Consider the following 16,393-nt stretch of genomic DNA (forward strand, 5'->3'; position numbering starts at 1 on the left):
GACGGCCCTGTTTGGAACCAGAACTCAGAGACCTAATTTCCCAGGATGCCTTGTTCATGCTGATGTGTGTAGTCATATACATCAAAAGTCCTTGAGTGGAGCTAAATACTTCCTATGTTTTAAGGATGATTTTTCAAAATACCATCGTGTGTTTTTTTATGCAATTGAAATGTGAAGTCCCCAAGTGCCTTCAAATTTTCTTGAATGAAGCAAAAAATACTGGACATGCTATTAAGGAATTTCTTTGTGATGGTGGGACTGAATTCCAGAATGAGAGGTTTGTGTCATACTGGCTAAAGATAGAATAGTGTCTCGTACATCCCTGCCTTACACTCTGGAGCGAAATGGTGCTGCAGAACGAGAGAATAGAACCCTCATTGAAAGTGAAAGGAGCATGATGCATTGGCGACAATTTCCATTGAAGTTGTGGACAGAAGCTATCAACACTGCTGTCTATGTGCTAAATAGGACTGGTTCTACTACAGTAAAAAGAAAATGCCCTCAAGAACTGTGGTTTGAAAAGGAAGTACCTAACATTGATCACTTGTGTGTCTGGCACAAATTGTTTTGTACATGTGTCCAAGCAATGCAAGAAGAGGAATGGAACAAGAAAAGTGTTCTTGTGGGTTGCAGTGGGGAGAAAGATGGTTACTGAATCTGGATAATACATCATAACAAAGTTATTCTAAGTCAGGATGTTGTGCTTCAACCAGAGAAAGTGAACTGTGTGATTGATAATGTGTCTATAATAGAAAAAAAAAAAAGCAATATCCTTTGGAAGTCGTTACGAAACCAACCCCTAGTGCATGATCAGATATCAAGCAAAGCAATCATTAAGGGGGAAGCTTCAACTGATGATGGTTCAGCCAAAGATGAAGTTACAAGTGGTCTGGGAGATAGAAACAAGCTGAAGCCACCAGCAAGATTGAATGATTATGTTTTTCTGGCAAAGCACTGTGAGCCTGAAACATACCAAGAAGCTATCACCTCTGAAAACTAAGGTGAGTCACTGAGTACCATGAAAGAAGAAATTGATTCTCTGCTAGCTAATGAAACATGGGAGCTTATGAATCTTTCGTCCAACAGAAATGCAATTGGTTGTTGCTGGGTCTTTCGTATAAACTACAATGCAGATGGATCTATTCAGCATTATAAAGCATAACTTGTTTCGAAAGGCTTTAGTCATAAAGCTGGTATTGATTTTTCAGAAACCTTCAGTCCATTTGTGAGGTGGGATACAATAAAGACTGTTTTGAGCATTGCTGCTAGTAAGAAGCTTAAACTTACTCAGTTTGATGTCAAAACAGCCTTCCTGTATGAAGAACTTCCTGAGGAAATTTTCGTGGATCAACTTGAAGGATTTACTGATGACACGAAACAAGTTTGTAAACTCCTTAAAAGCATTTATGGTCTAAAACAGTGTTTCCCAAACTTATTCAGCCCATCACCCCCCTTTTCAAAAAAAAGAAAAGAAATGGAAGTGACATTAAAAATCCACATAACAAAATTGAAAGATGCAGTGAGGAATCTTCGATTTTTTTGCATTAATATGTTTTCCTGCAACCAAGTAGTATAAAAAAGTATGATGCAAATGTTAGTTTGACTGCAATCAATGTAAATATGTGCATATGTTTTATGAATTATAATTTTATAATTCACAAATTTAGTTTTTTTATGTTTGTAATGAAGTTTACTGTGATCTTTTGAATCTTTTTTATTCTAGTTTTTTATCGTGATTGTTCTTGAATTTTTACAATTACAATAACCTGTATGCAAAAACCTTTTTCCTTGAAATATCAAAAATACAAATACAAAGACCACAACAGAAATTTCCAAAATAAGTATGTAACAAAATACGTGTGATGTAACACATCATAATAAACTGAGTTAGTGTGAATTAATTCTAGGTAATAATGATTTTTTTGAAACAAAATTCATTTCACTTTTTTCTAGACGTCTGGAGTTCATGGTTTAGCTACCTACCTTTCATCATTTTATAATGTTTTGATTCTCTCTTTGCTGGCCAAAAAAAAAGTAGGTGAGTGAAAATATCTTAACCAGAAAAGCATAACAGTTTTATGGATTTTAACTCCATGAAGTTAAAATCCATAAAACTGATTTTAACTCCATCGTTTGTTCTTTTTTTAAAATTTTCATGCATGTTACTACCAGTAGTTAGTGATTCTGTATTTTTTTAACAGTTTTTCCTATTATTCTGTCTGATCATATTTTTTGTTTTGTCTTGATCATTTCTGAAGTTTACAATATAGTGTACATTATTGATGTTCTCATATATCAAGAATTATTGAAAAAAAGTTATTACCAATAACTTCAAAGTTAAAACCAATATTTTTTATTTAGTTTGGGACAATGAGTTGTATTGTGATTTTGCCATGCTTTTGTCATCATGCAGTGATGTTGAAAGTGCAGATGTACCATCTAGTTTACAGGTATCAGGATTTTTTCTCACTTTAATTTTCAAATAAATTTATACTATATGCCAGAGGTTTTTAACAAGAGGTTTGTGGGCCCATTCACTTGGGGTTCTTGGAAAGATTTCAGGAAGTCTGTGAACTTGGTTGAGGAAGTAATCACTAATAAGTGATTATCTTTAAAAATTATTATATACTGAACATAATTTTGAAAAGGGATCTATATAGCTTTCATTCTGTTGGCTCTTAGAGGGAGGGATCTGTAGAAAATGAAATTTGAGAAATTCTTGCTTTGCATAACTGCCTAAAATTTAAAATTAACATTTTCTATTGTCTTTTTTGCGAATTATAATGATTAATGATAACTGCTTAATCGGAACTGAATGTGTTCAGTGCTTTAATGTTCTCGAATAAATTAATGGTGTCTGCTTTTCTCCAAGAAAAAGAATTAAGTTATTTTAACCAAGTAAATATCTTGTTTGAGGATGTTTTTTAAACCTTGGTTACTAAAATAATCAATGATGGATCCATCTGTCACATCTGCAAATTAAAACTAAGTTATATATTATTAACATCCTTTGATTATTTTATAATATGTCACCTTTCAAGAGAAAGTTTATAGTTGCTCTTTTGTTGGACGATTTTAAGAAATGTTCTTGTTTGAGTCCATCTTACAAAGTTTATGAAAACCTTTGTTTTTCTACAGAGGAAACAATACTTCAACTTCACCAAATACTTGTCCTGTAGCCATTGACGTATGCAAAGGCCCCCCCCCCCAAGCCGAGATTATAGTTTATTTTGCAGGAAAAAATGTAAACCCCCCCCCCCCTTGAGAAGAAAAAAAAATTCAAACCCCCCGAGAAAATTCTGCATACGCCTATGCCTGTAACATCAAATTTGATTATCTAAGTTCTAATATTGCAGATTTAAAAAGAAAATCAATAAGTCTTAGAGGAAATTTCCAATTATAAAAGTGTTTCAAAAGTCACCCGTCTTAGAATCCATTTAAGTGAAAAAAATTCCTTAAAAAGGTATAAAATTCATTTTTTTCTACAGTCCCTGGATCTCATTAGTCATATTTAGTAAAACAATCTTTATACACTGGTATGTTAAGCAGACATATTTTTAAAATTTAACAGCCAAAATTGACTAAGTTATGAAACATAAGATTTTAGAATATTCCTTACTAGAAAATATACCATTCCAGCTATGTTTTAAGTGACCATATAAAAATGTACATCTATTAACTAGGGGGACCATATGATTCATATGTTATGGGATATTTGTGTATTTTCCCACAAATTTGCCTTCCTCAACTTTTAAAAAAATGTCCCAGTTTTTCTTTTACTTTCAAATACTAAGACCACAACAGGTAACATGCCCAACGAAGTGGTTGAAAAAAGATGCCCATAAAAAATATGGATGTCAAATATAACTAAAATACAGCAACCCAAAATAAGAGCCATTATCACAAAAAACTAATACACACTAAAATAAAACTAATGATTATGATAAAATACACTGCCATAAAAAATTATGGTTGTCTTATCTAAGTATGGATAGCTTCTCGATTCATCCCATTATAAACATATTTATTTTTAAACGTGTCAATTGTGGTAGAATTCACAACTCCCAGGGGTGAGCTATTCCATTTATTCACAACCTTGTTAAAGAAAAATTCCCTGTGACCTCACAACCTGGAGTTGCCCCTTACTAATCGATACTGGTGTCCCCTTGTCAAAACGATTGATGGTGTGTTAACAACTTATGGTGAATCCTATCTATTCTTTGAAAATTTTCAACATTTGAATCATATCCCCCACACAGGAACCTGCATTCTTAGGGTGACCATGCGTCCCGTATTTCCCGGGACAGTCCCGGTATTTTCTGTATTTTTGGTCGTCCCGACTTTTTCGCAAAAGTGTCCCGGTTTTTCCCGTATTTTACACGACGCTTACTTGAATTTTTATTCTTTATTGAAGTCAAAGATTGAAATTATTTTTCAACTAATAAACTATATTATGATAATTACAACTATAAATGAGAATATTTATCTCCCACATTTGTCTTGGTGAACGTTTTTTTCGTGAAATTCATTTTAATCCATTGCAATTTGCAGTAACGTTCCAGCCATTGTGATTTTACCGTAATTTTAACAATATTTGGCAACTTTACTCGGTTTTGGCGATAATTGGCGATGTCCCGTATTTTCCCGTATTTGGAATCTCAATGTCCCGTATTTCTCTCGAGAAAATATGGTCAGCCTATGCATTCTTCCAATATAAACATATTCAAAAAATCAAGTTTCTCTTCATAGTTCAACCCCAGTGTACCAACAAGAGCATGAGTAGCTTTTCTCTGCACCTCCTTAATGAAGTCTATGTCTTTCTGCAGTTGGACATGAGAAGTATTTTCAACCCGTCGGTGCTCACACAGATGTACGAAAGGGGGGGGGGAATGGAGACCACATATTTTCAAAACAGAAATGTTGAATTTTTTTTCTGTTTTTGTTATATCTCTGTAGAAATACTGTATATCAGCAGTCTTCCCAGGGAGTTCCGCAGTTGCTCCAGGGCAATAAAATAAATCAGTGAATCTGATAAAAAAAAAAAATAAAAGGATTCTTGTGTGCAGCGCTTCACCAATGGAAATAATAACACCATTCAGGGCCCACTTTTCATGTGTCCCTGCATGGCAAATTTGTAAGGTAAAAAACTGGGTTCCCTTGCTGGAGCCCTGTCAGCAGGGCCGGAACTAGGAGGGTGGCAATTTTAGATGAGGAACAAAGAATACCGTTATAGAATTATCGAATTTTAAAGTTGTGGGGGGTGGCAAAATAATGTTTGCCCCGGGGCAAAAATCCTAGTTATGGCCCTGCCTATCAGCCTCAAATTTGGGGGAGCAGTGATTCTTTCCATTCTCCAAGTGAATTCAAATAATCAACTAAATTACGTGCTATTGCGAATTAGTTCTGAGCATCTAGCAAGCACTTTCTAACTAATATTTTTTTTTGCATAATACAAGCAAAAAGACTAACTATACTTGTATGATAAATTTTCTCCTAATGTGTAATGTGCAGTAGAGAGAGTTATGCTGATGTGGCGTGTTCCAAAAAATAGGAAATTTAGTTTTTATTTTGCAATAAACACAGTATTTACATTTGAGGGGGACAGGCGCGAAAAATCCAAGACTGGGATTCAGTGAAAGAAGTTAGCCTGGAGCAGAGGGATACCAAAATGTGAGGTCTTGGCATCAAGGGTGACTCCTGACAAAATTGTCAACAATGTGAGACATAGTTTTGGTGCTTCTCTATTGTATAAGCTGTAAAATGACCCAGAGAACCCGCCAATGTATTCCTCAGCTAGATAAAATACATTTCAAAAAAGTTTTTTCCTTTGAATTATTTATAGTTTGAATTTTACTGACACATAGGTGCCGGAACCTGGTGGCTGAGGCCATTTCAGCCCCCCAATAAATTCTGTGAGGGGGCTGAGCAACCCAATAATCAATGAATATAAAATTCAACACAATGTTCGCCTGCCCCCTCTCAGTGTACAGGCTCAAGTGCCATATATACAGGATGATTGACAACTTTCAATCCCCTCAATATTTTCTTCATGTTGGTGCCTCTGGCAGACAAATTTTTTTTCTAAGTTTTCCTGCTATAATTCTCTTTTTTCTTGATTTAGCACCTGAGCTGCCTCTGCCCAGCATGGAACCTTTTTGCTATCTATTAATATTAATATAATGAAGCTTTTTTACATAAAGAATTTTAGATATCAATGGTTCTCAAAGTGTGCGTTGCAGCTCCTAGTGGTATCGGCATGAGTTTGCAACATTAATGCGTGTCAGTTCCGTGCTTTAAAATTTTTTTTTTCTTTTTCTGAACTGTTCTAGAAGGCAGCAGAGAAACAATGGCTAGGACAAAGAGGGTTGGCAAACCTTCGTGAACCACTTGATTCTGTATAAATGGAATTATTGCTTACCTAGTTGCTTCAAAAACAAGGTCCAAGCATGCAGAATAAGTCTTATCTTGATGAATAGTGTAAAATAAATGAACGGCACAAATGGCCAAGCCACTGTCACATAAGAAAATTATCCCTTATATCTGTTGGTATCAGTCACAAACAACAAGACAAAGTTTTCTAAAAAAATACTACATTCTCTTCGAGCATTCAAATGGTCCACTGAAACATGTCTGGGTCGCTCCATCAATGTAGAATTTCATTCATTGTAAAACACACTTTTACCCAGAGGCAAAGGAGGGATGCCTGCTGCGACACAGTTGAGAAAAAAATAGAGAATGTGTGCTCTCATTCTCTACAGAAATACTCTTTGTAGGTGTCTGACCATGCAAAACTACTGGACACATATACATAAAACAAGCCGACAGAACAAGACATATAGGGTGAAAAAAAAATGTTAGTTTTTTACGAAAACCTTCAGCAAAAGGTGTCCGTTTAACTGTGGGTGCTCAAGCAGCCACAGCACCCTTCGGTTCTGATGTTACTACTAAAACATGATGTCTGGATACCCTCCATCCCTTAAGCAAAAACCAAAAATCTTTGCACAAACAAAAATTGTGAGAAAGAAGGGTGGGCTCTCCTTTATTGGTCCCTAAAGGCTATACCAATTTGTTTAGAAACCAGAGGCTTCAGCAAGATTCAAGATGCATAGGAGGGAAACAGGCAGTTTTTATTTTCAATTTTATTTTTCATGTTTGATATTTGTGAAAAAATGAGAAATCTATGTAGGAAATTTTAATTTCTGAATCAATTCTGTGGGTGCTCTGCCCCATGCCACAAAGTACTGCTTGAGCACCCACATGACCCCCGACTGCAATGCCACTGCTCTGCAGGTATGATCTCCAATACCTTACAGATAACTAATAAGAGCATACTCTAGTCCTGGACGAATTAAGTCTCTGAAAAGTGGAAGAATCGCTGTAGGAGAATGCAAAGACACCTTTTTAAAAATGAATTGAGCGTTTTTGAATAGCCTTTTTTACCACTGTGGAGCTATGTTCAGAAAACCTAAGAGCCACTCGTCGATGAGAATTCCCAAATTGATGATCCTCTGTGCATCTGGAATAATATTACCATTTAACTCATAAATGAAACTTGGGTTGTTTGAACCAAATTTCAGTGACTGTGCACTTATCAATGATGAAACTCATGCTCCATTTGTTCACCCATGCTGCGATCATATTCAAGTTCAAGTGGAGCAACTCCCTATCTCTTGAATTCTCGACCACCCCCATTAGCATCCCAGCATCTGAAAATTTGCTAATAACCCCATTGATACCCTGATTGAGTTTATTGATAAAAAGTGAAAAAAAGTATGGGGACAAAGACACTTTTTTGCAGGACTTCACATCAGGAATTTTCTTCAGAAAATTCCCTGTTGATCATAACCTACTGTGACCTATCTTGCAACCACAATTCTATCCAATTCAACAAGTTGTCCCCAGTGCAAATCTCACATAAACTCTTTAAGTAAGAGCTTACCATGTTAGATCTGATCTAATGTCTTTTGGAAATCAAGATACACACACGAAAAAAAAAACCACTTTCATCAAAGCTTTATTTTAATAAAATCATGGGTGAAGAGAGTTATAAATTATAATATATTATACAGAGTGATACCTCGGCTTACAAATTTTTCAGCTGATGAAATTTTCTCTGTATTTTTACCTTGATTACAAATAAGGATTCTACTGATAAATGTTCTGGTAGATATGAATTCATTTGTGCTAATAACATTGCACAATGTGAGCTGAATTTTTGTGTGGGTCATGAGAAAGCCGCTGTGGTGGTCGAGTGGTTATAGTGACGGACTCGCGATGCGAGGATCCGGGTTCGAACCCCACAGTGGTGGTCGGCTGAAGTTGGTTTTCTGTGGTTCCCAACTTTAAGGCGCGAATGCGAGCCGATCTCCCTGTTAAAAAGTCTCGCCACAGAGAGCAACAGGCCTACAACGTTACAAATATTCAATCATTACACTTCACTCACAATTTGAAGTATAGATGGCAGCACTGAAATATCATACATAACACTAGCTACACACTCAGACTGTTAGGTGTACACACTCACTTTGTTCCAGACTCTGCCACGAAACTGGGCTGGAAGAGATCTCGGCAACGGGATAAGTCCGGTGGCAGATACTCTGGCGTTCATTCATTCATTCATGTGGGTCGTGAGTTCTGACACAATTGATACATTTAAAAAGAAGTACAATAGACATAGTGGGATAAATAAGCTATCTATACTTAGTTAAGACAACCATAATTTTTTTTATGTGCCGTGTATTATATATATATATATTTTTTTTTTCCCCTGTGAGATGTGCTTTTATATCGGGATGCTGTGTTTTGGTTATATTTGACATCCACACATTTTTTTATGGGCATATTTTTTTATCCTTCTCTATAGATAATTTGCCTGTTGTGACCTTTGTATTTGTTTTCCTCTCCAAACTCTTGAGAATGCCAGTAAACATATGTTTTAAGCTACTTTGTGATAATAAGATAATATGTATTGTGCAGTCTGTCACCAGTGAAAAATTGCTGACGCCAGTGATGCCATTGATGCACAATGACATACTGTGGAATTTTAAGAGAGATAATGCATACAAAATAATTTTTTTTTATTATTTTAGATTATTCTTTTAGCTTTGCATTACTGTTTTTCAGAGTCTGGCAAAGGCAATAAAGGAAACAGATGCCATTGCAGCAGCATTTGGATCTTCTTCTGTGGAGGTTTGCATTCAATTTTAAATCAAAGAAAACTCCTTTATTATGAAAACCATCCTGTTAGATATTAAAGTAAATTAATATCACTGCAAAAATAATTATGTTCAGATTGAATATGTGTTAATCGGATTATTCTCTCATGGAGGGGGGGGGGTTTGATCATATTAAGCTAATTCTTTATTATTTGATAAAGAGATACTACCAAGGGCTTAGCGAGGGGGGGGGGAGACTTGGGGGTCCAGTCCCTCCCCCAAAATGTGAGAAAATGACCAAAAAAAGGGAAAAAGATGGCCAAATCTATTGTTCTATCACTTTGGCCCCCCCCCGAACTAAATTTCTGGCTACGCCCCTGGATACTACAATTTTTTTTGAAAGCCGATTCTAGTCTGATATACAATGATACCTTGCTACAACAATACTCGATATAGACCCAGTGGCCAAAAAATTAGGAACACCCTGCTACTCACCACTAATATCATGTGGGATCCCCTCTGACTTTGATGACAGCAGATATTCTCCTTGGCATGGACTCTAAAAGTTTCTGAATCCATTCAAGAGGAATATTAGCCCATGCTAACAAAATGGCAGCCGATCTGGCAGCAGATCGGGTGACTGAGGTGGCCATTGAAGCAATTGAAATGCTGAATCATGTTCGTCAAACCAATCTGAGATAATTCCAGCCCTGTGGGAGGGAGCATTGTCCTGCTGGAAATATAGCTATCATCATCAGGAAACATTATGGCCATAAACAGGTGCATATGGTCAGCAACAATGTGGAGGTAGGCGTCAACATTGACAGATGTTTCCAATGAAAGTAAAGGACCAAGAGTATAGCAGGAAAATGTTCCCCAGACAGCAATTCCGCCACCACCTGCTTGAACAGTTGTTATGTGCATACTTGCCAACTATTACAGAATTTATGTAGTTTCTATGGATTTCTATAAAAAAATACGGAATTATGGCAAATCATGAAAAACTACGGAATTCTGGTTTTGTTTTTAGATACTTCTTTTGTTCAAGGATTTCTTTGAACTCCATTATCCTATCGAGTACAATATGATGTCATGCAAAGCCCGCATCTCCAAAGAATAAATATCAAATTAATAACAAATCAACCAATAGACGTGTGTGTGTGTGTGTTTTTTTTTCTCTCTCTATACAAAGCTATAATTTCATTGCCAATTGCCAAATTTTTTATACATATCAAACAAGCCCTAACTTGAACAATAAGCTACTTTAAAAGTTCATCAGAATTGGACAAATAGAGTCAATAGTTGGGCCTGATAGAGTCAAAAAACTGTCCAGCAACAATGAATTTGGAAATGTCTACTTTTATTATACCTTGGTTCCCAAACAATGGTTTGCCACTTTCAGTTGCCTGGCACCTCTTCCATTCACAAGTGATTTCCGCCCACTATTCTGCTTTCCGCTTAAACTTTTTGGCTTAGTTGCCATTCTTTGAAGATTCGATATACTGTTGTATGAGCAAAGCCAAGAAGGTTAGCTGTAACATTGTTATTTCTGATGTTTACTGGTGCCATGTTCATTATGCTGGAACAGCCTTGAGCGTAATGTTTCATGTTAGAACGGCTTTGACTGCATAAAGTTATAAAACTGTTGCCATCAAGTAGGTCTTGGTCATTCTGAGTTTTAGGAAATGCAAATGAGGTAGTGGCGCTGTAACCAAGCCTATAAAGCTAGGTGTTGTCAGAAATTTTCCTCTCTTCCATTTGTAGCTACTAACTCGTGAAGACCTATTGATTTTTTCAAATTTACTTTTTATTTTATGTTTTATTAAATTGAAACTCATCTGCAAAACATGCTTGCCATAACCAGCTAGCAACCAAGAGATATAGCTTTGAGGGTCGGCTGACCAAGTTGTCTCATGAAGGTTTTGCTTGAAAATAATAGCGTGAAGGTCAGTGAGTGATAATTTTTTGTCTTGCAGATTGAACTTCATTATTTTTTCTAGTTTTGTTGTTTGCCCCACCACCTTATTTGCATTTCCTAAAGCTTAGAATGACCAAGACCTACTTGATATAAACAGTTACAACTTAATTGTTGCAACAGTTACAAAGCCGTTCTAACGTGAAACATCACTGTCAAGGCCATCCCAGCATGATACAACATGGTGCCAGTAAACATTGGAAATAATTTGTTACATAGTGGCTTGGGAGATACTGGAACCACCCCTTCTGCCTACCACAATCATGCCCAGTTCAAAGTCACTCAAATCTCTTATTTTCCCCATGAACAGGCAAATTGCAAAGTTAACTGGTGCTTCTGACCAGGAGGAAGCTTTTTATCAGCAAATCGGGTTTATTACATCAGCGCACACAAGTCGAAGTTTGAGTGAGGGGGTGTTCCTAATTTTTTGGCCACTGAGTGTATAGTGATAAATTCTTCTGCATTCATATTTTTCCCAAATCTTGTTTGTAAGTGCCTAGAGACTAATGTTAAACTCCTTTTGATACAACAATTTCCTTTAACTATGATAAATCCCTCTATAACAATATTTTTGCAGAGATTTTGCAATCACTACAGTAATAGCCACGTTTTCAAGACAAATAAAAATCAATTGGTCGAACGGTCGACACGTTTCGGATCTTCAATGGAGAGCCGTCATCAGGACCTTGTGGTCAGAATTCACACGAATGAGTCGTGGAGGGGTGATGTTTACATCTGGTCGTCTGAAGAGTTTGCTTTTGTATTTGCTGCGTCCGAGTAGGGGGATGGATGCTTTATCCCATGCAAGAATTGCGATAATGGGTATATTGGCCAAACTAGGAGAAATCTAAATATTCGAGTTCTCGAACACCGAAAGCATGTTGAGAAGGTACAGACGGATAGTTCGGCTATTGCCCAACACTGTTGGCAACGTTCACATAATTTTGATTTTGATGAAGTGTTTGTTTTTAAAAAAGCAACAAACAATTCTGAACTGAATTTTCTCGAGGGATTCTTCATCAGAACATGCCAGAATTTCCTCGTTAATGATGGAAGAAATACGCTACCTATTTTGTCAGCTTGGACAGGCTTTATTAACCTCAGTCGAGACAAAATTTTCAACACTTTGCAACGGATGGTTCCCCAATTCGCATCCAAAGACCACTCGGATGCAGAAAATACAAAGGCGAACTCTTCGGACGACCAAGCGTAAACATCACCCCTCCACGACTCATTTGGGTGAATTCTGACCACAAGGTCCTGATGACGGCTCTCCATTGAAGAGTCGAAATACGTCGACCATTCGACTAATTGAATTTTATTTGTCTCGAAAACGTGGCAATTTTTGTGTAAATTAAAACCAGGCAAAGTTTCTAATTTTTGTGATAAAAATACAATAATACATTATTATATTTTGCTCAAAATCACCTTCAACATACAGTCGGACTCCAATTCAATGAATTCCTTGATTTAACTAATTTTTTTCTGAAATTATGGCAAAAATATGTGTCAAACCCCAAATTTAATGAATTAAAAACCTTGATATGATGAATATCTTTTGAGTTATTTAAAATTATTTTTTCTCATTTCTCGCCAACCAAAAACAAAATTCGAGGATTTGGCTTCTCATTAATTGACTTTCAGCCCTTCTTTAGAGACAAACGAAAAAATTGGGGAACAGGAATCTGTTTCTTTTGAGTAAAGGAGACAATAAAGCCATTCGGAATGTATGTAGGAAGGCTTTAGCAATTTGTGTAACATCAATACCATAAAATTATACCATAAATTGTGCGGTCAGCATGCTTAAACTTTTCTTCAAGTTTGTGCTGTCTTGACAAGTAAAGAATGGCAGGTCATATCTGAGAAAAAAACATTTTTGAGTAGCGAATGACAATTTCAACAGAATTTTATAATGTTGGATGTATCAAACAAACTTCTATCAAGCCATTTTTTCCTGCATTCTGACTTTATTCTTAAGTTTATGAATTTTTTTTAATTGTTGTCAGAAATACATTCTAACAACAACCCATAAAGTAAGTAGCTTTTAAAATTTGCAGTTTCGAGTGTGTTTATTCTCCTGATCAATTCTACCACGATTTAAAGATTTCCTCGATTTAACTAATAAAATTTTCGATTTCTTCCAATTTGTCAAATCAGGTTTTGACCACATTTTTAAATTTCTCTCCAGTTTCTGTTTTTTCAAAGGTGTCTAATAACATCGGTATTTTGTACAACTTGGCCTCTGAAAGTGTTAATTAGTGATTAATGTTTCCCAGGTTTTTCCCAATCCTGGGAAAGCAGGAATTGGAGTGCTTAATACCAGGAATAGCCTGGGATTTGGTTATTGTAAAGATATGAGCAATTTAAATACATTTAGAACTATTTAATAATTGATAAGAAAGTATTAATATTCAAAGTTTATTAACTAATGCCATTAATAATTAGGTGTTTTATTAATTTATTTGTTATTAAAAAAATTAGAATAACTAATACATTATTTGTAGAAATAATTTTTTCTCTTCTCTGGGTAAAATTTTTTCTGGCACTTGGATTTCTTTGTGATTTGTTCAGCTCTGGTCTATATTGACTATCCCTTAGCTACATTTAAGTTTGCATATGACATACATAACATAACATCTGGATGTGAGGAACTGACTGGACAGTGCAAAAGATATATTTGGAAAGAAAATACTCACACACAAAAAAATCTGTAAGCAATCTGAAGACTTTAACAGGGAATTTAAATGCATAGCTAAACAATTTATGAATATGGCAAAAAATTTGAATTCGGAAGGAATTTATATAAAACTGGTAAGGAAGAATAATCCATGGGTACTTGATAGAGTTATAAGCTGTCAAAGCAGCTGTGTGGAGAAGAATAAAATAGAATTAATTCATGAACCATGGAATTGCATAATTCCTTGACATTAAATTTGGAAAAGGATATGAATAAAAGCAAAATGTTCACCTCTATATAGTTAATATAAAATCTATGTTTCAACTGCTTCAAAATGATAATTTTGAAATCAGTGATGTATTATAATCATTACTTGTAAATCGTCATACTTATATGAAAGTCAAATTCTGGACTATGATGGTCTAGCTTGAAATCAGTTTTTTTCTTTTCATGTGAAGAAGCATTGTTTGCAGTAGAAAATAAAGAAATTTATTCTATATGCAAATTCATAATGAAGCATCTATCCACAATGTTGAACTAGATTCATCTTGTTCTCCAGCATTTAGTTTTTATCACATTTTAAGTTTCTGATGTGGCATGAATCATGTCTAAAATTCATAATTATTTTCTTGGTTCACATAGAAAGCAGCTGTCATTTTCCCTCAAAATATTTCCAGTTTTTTTTTTACATATATAAATCATGTACAGGAATTAAATTTATACTTCATGATCTATACTGAAATTTTCCTGATGAAACCAGGTTTGAAAATAAACTAACTGTCACTAAACTGTTTTCAAAACTTTCTTCTATTTTACAAATTTCATCAAAAAGGTTGCATTCATCATACAGATAAAAATATATATTAGGGTATGTAGAAATTTGAAGTTTGATGGAGCTGTGTTCGTTTGATATCTGAATCTATATATATGTTCGATATCTGAAATTCAATACAATTTCACCGATGGAATATTTTTTGATGATAACGTATATTGTAATTATGGAATTTGTCATTAACTTATTGGTAAAATATTTTTTTTCCATAATTTTTCCACTTGTTTTCATTAGAATTTTTTAAAATAAATTTTTAATACAATATTTCATGTTCTTTAGGTTGCATACTCATTGCTGAAAAATGACAAAGGTATAGCTGGTGAACTCTTCAAAGATTTTTTACATAAACATGGCCATAGATGTTTGAAAGAGGTACTTAGCTATGACATGGTTATCTTGAATTATGTATAAAGTTTTTCAAAGTGATACAAGTTTTTCAAAGTGATAAAATATTTTCTTCTTTGCAGTTTGATGTATATTCTGTATCCTGGGCAATGAAGCCAGAAACACTTATAAATATACTTCAAGTAATGTGTTCGTTTATATTAATATTACAATTTTAAAATTACATAAAACTTTCATGAATTACATTGGGTTATCTATGGGTCAACTTTCAAAGAAGGAAAAAAAACATTTTAGCCACTATTTGCTGATTTTACCAAATGTTTTTATTTAAAAAAATGTATTTATGGTGTATTTTCAGTAGCATACTCAAGATTTTGATAAAGGCGGATGTTATGTTATATTTTTATTCTCAACAAGAGGGGAGGGGATTCATTTTTTACTTGGCATAAATACAAAAGAAAATAAAATTAAAATCAAACCCACCATATTCTTAGTAAATATTTCTCCCATTGTATTGCTCACACAGTCATTTAAAGATATCCAATCATCTAAGGAGAACTTCCTGTACTAAAATTATAGTTACTGTTGCACACAGATAGTTGGAAATGTTCATAATATACTTAACTATGAAAATTGCACCATTTATTTTGTTTCTTTATTTTAATTGTGTAGATATTCATTTAAAAAATATTCTCAATTTTTAAGTCATATTCTACCAAATTTCAGAATATGGTTGCTTCACCCAATGCACTATCAAAAGAAAAAAAATCCACTACAACCGATGAAGCCATCAAAAATTTGAAAACTCCTTTGAGTAGACCTTCCAAGTAAGATTTTTTTACTATATATATAGTCATCACTAAATTTTACAAATTACTCCTTTGATCCCAAACAATATGCCATTTCTTTAAATCTTTTCCAAACTAATTAATGTAGATTTTTTGATCTACTGTATATACTCTTCTATAAGCCAAGTTTTTTTGTTGAAATATTTTTTCCTTAATTCGGGAGAAGTTTAACTTATACACCAGTCAGTTTTTGAGGAGAAAGCTTTGACCCCCCCCCCTTTACCAAATTATATAGCTGCATGCCCTCCGCATGACTAGCGTGAAGATCTGTGATGTCATTGGACTACTTTGGATGGCATCACTAATCATTAGAGTGATTTTTTTAGCTATGTTCAAACCCCACAAAACAAATGATAAAGCCAAAGCAAAAATATAGAAAACGACGCTCGCTTTGATATCTGGTGGACTAAAACGATTTTACAGCCCTTAGCTGGGAGCATCAACAAGTTTTTTAAAGATTTTTTAAAGAATTTATGAATCGAATGGATGAGTTTGGAAGATAAAGGAACAACAAAAAAGTGGTGCCTTAAAGAAATCTGACATTGGCCTAATGTGTGCTAG

At 34.8% G+C, this 16,393-nt stretch overlaps 1 protein-coding gene across 1 annotated transcript in view; it reads left to right on the plus strand.

Moving 5' to 3' along the window:
• Nucleotides 1–16,393, plus strand: part of LOC149065537 (uncharacterized) — a 112,351-nt gene that overhangs the window by 69,299 nt on the left and 26,659 nt on the right. The window contains exons 27-32 of the mRNA XM_089254063.1: nucleotides 1,954–2,038; nucleotides 2,362–2,450; nucleotides 9,124–9,189; nucleotides 14,919–15,011; nucleotides 15,107–15,166; nucleotides 15,711–15,811. Coding sequence (XP_089110189.1) covers nucleotides 1,954–2,038; nucleotides 2,362–2,450; nucleotides 9,124–9,189; nucleotides 14,919–15,011; nucleotides 15,107–15,166; nucleotides 15,711–15,811 — 494 coding nt within the window. The remainder of the gene's footprint in view (nucleotides 1–1,953; nucleotides 2,039–2,361; nucleotides 2,451–9,123; nucleotides 9,190–14,918; nucleotides 15,012–15,106; nucleotides 15,167–15,710; nucleotides 15,812–16,393) is intronic.

The sequence above is a fragment of the Pholcus phalangioides genome, unplaced genomic scaffold (assembly GCF_987345545.1).
Source record: "Pholcus phalangioides strain wild (caught in Gottingen) unplaced genomic scaffold, Ppha-v1.0 ptg000039l_1, whole genome shotgun sequence".
In the NCBI taxonomy this organism is placed as follows: Eukaryota; Metazoa; Arthropoda; class Arachnida; order Araneae; family Pholcidae; genus Pholcus; species Pholcus phalangioides.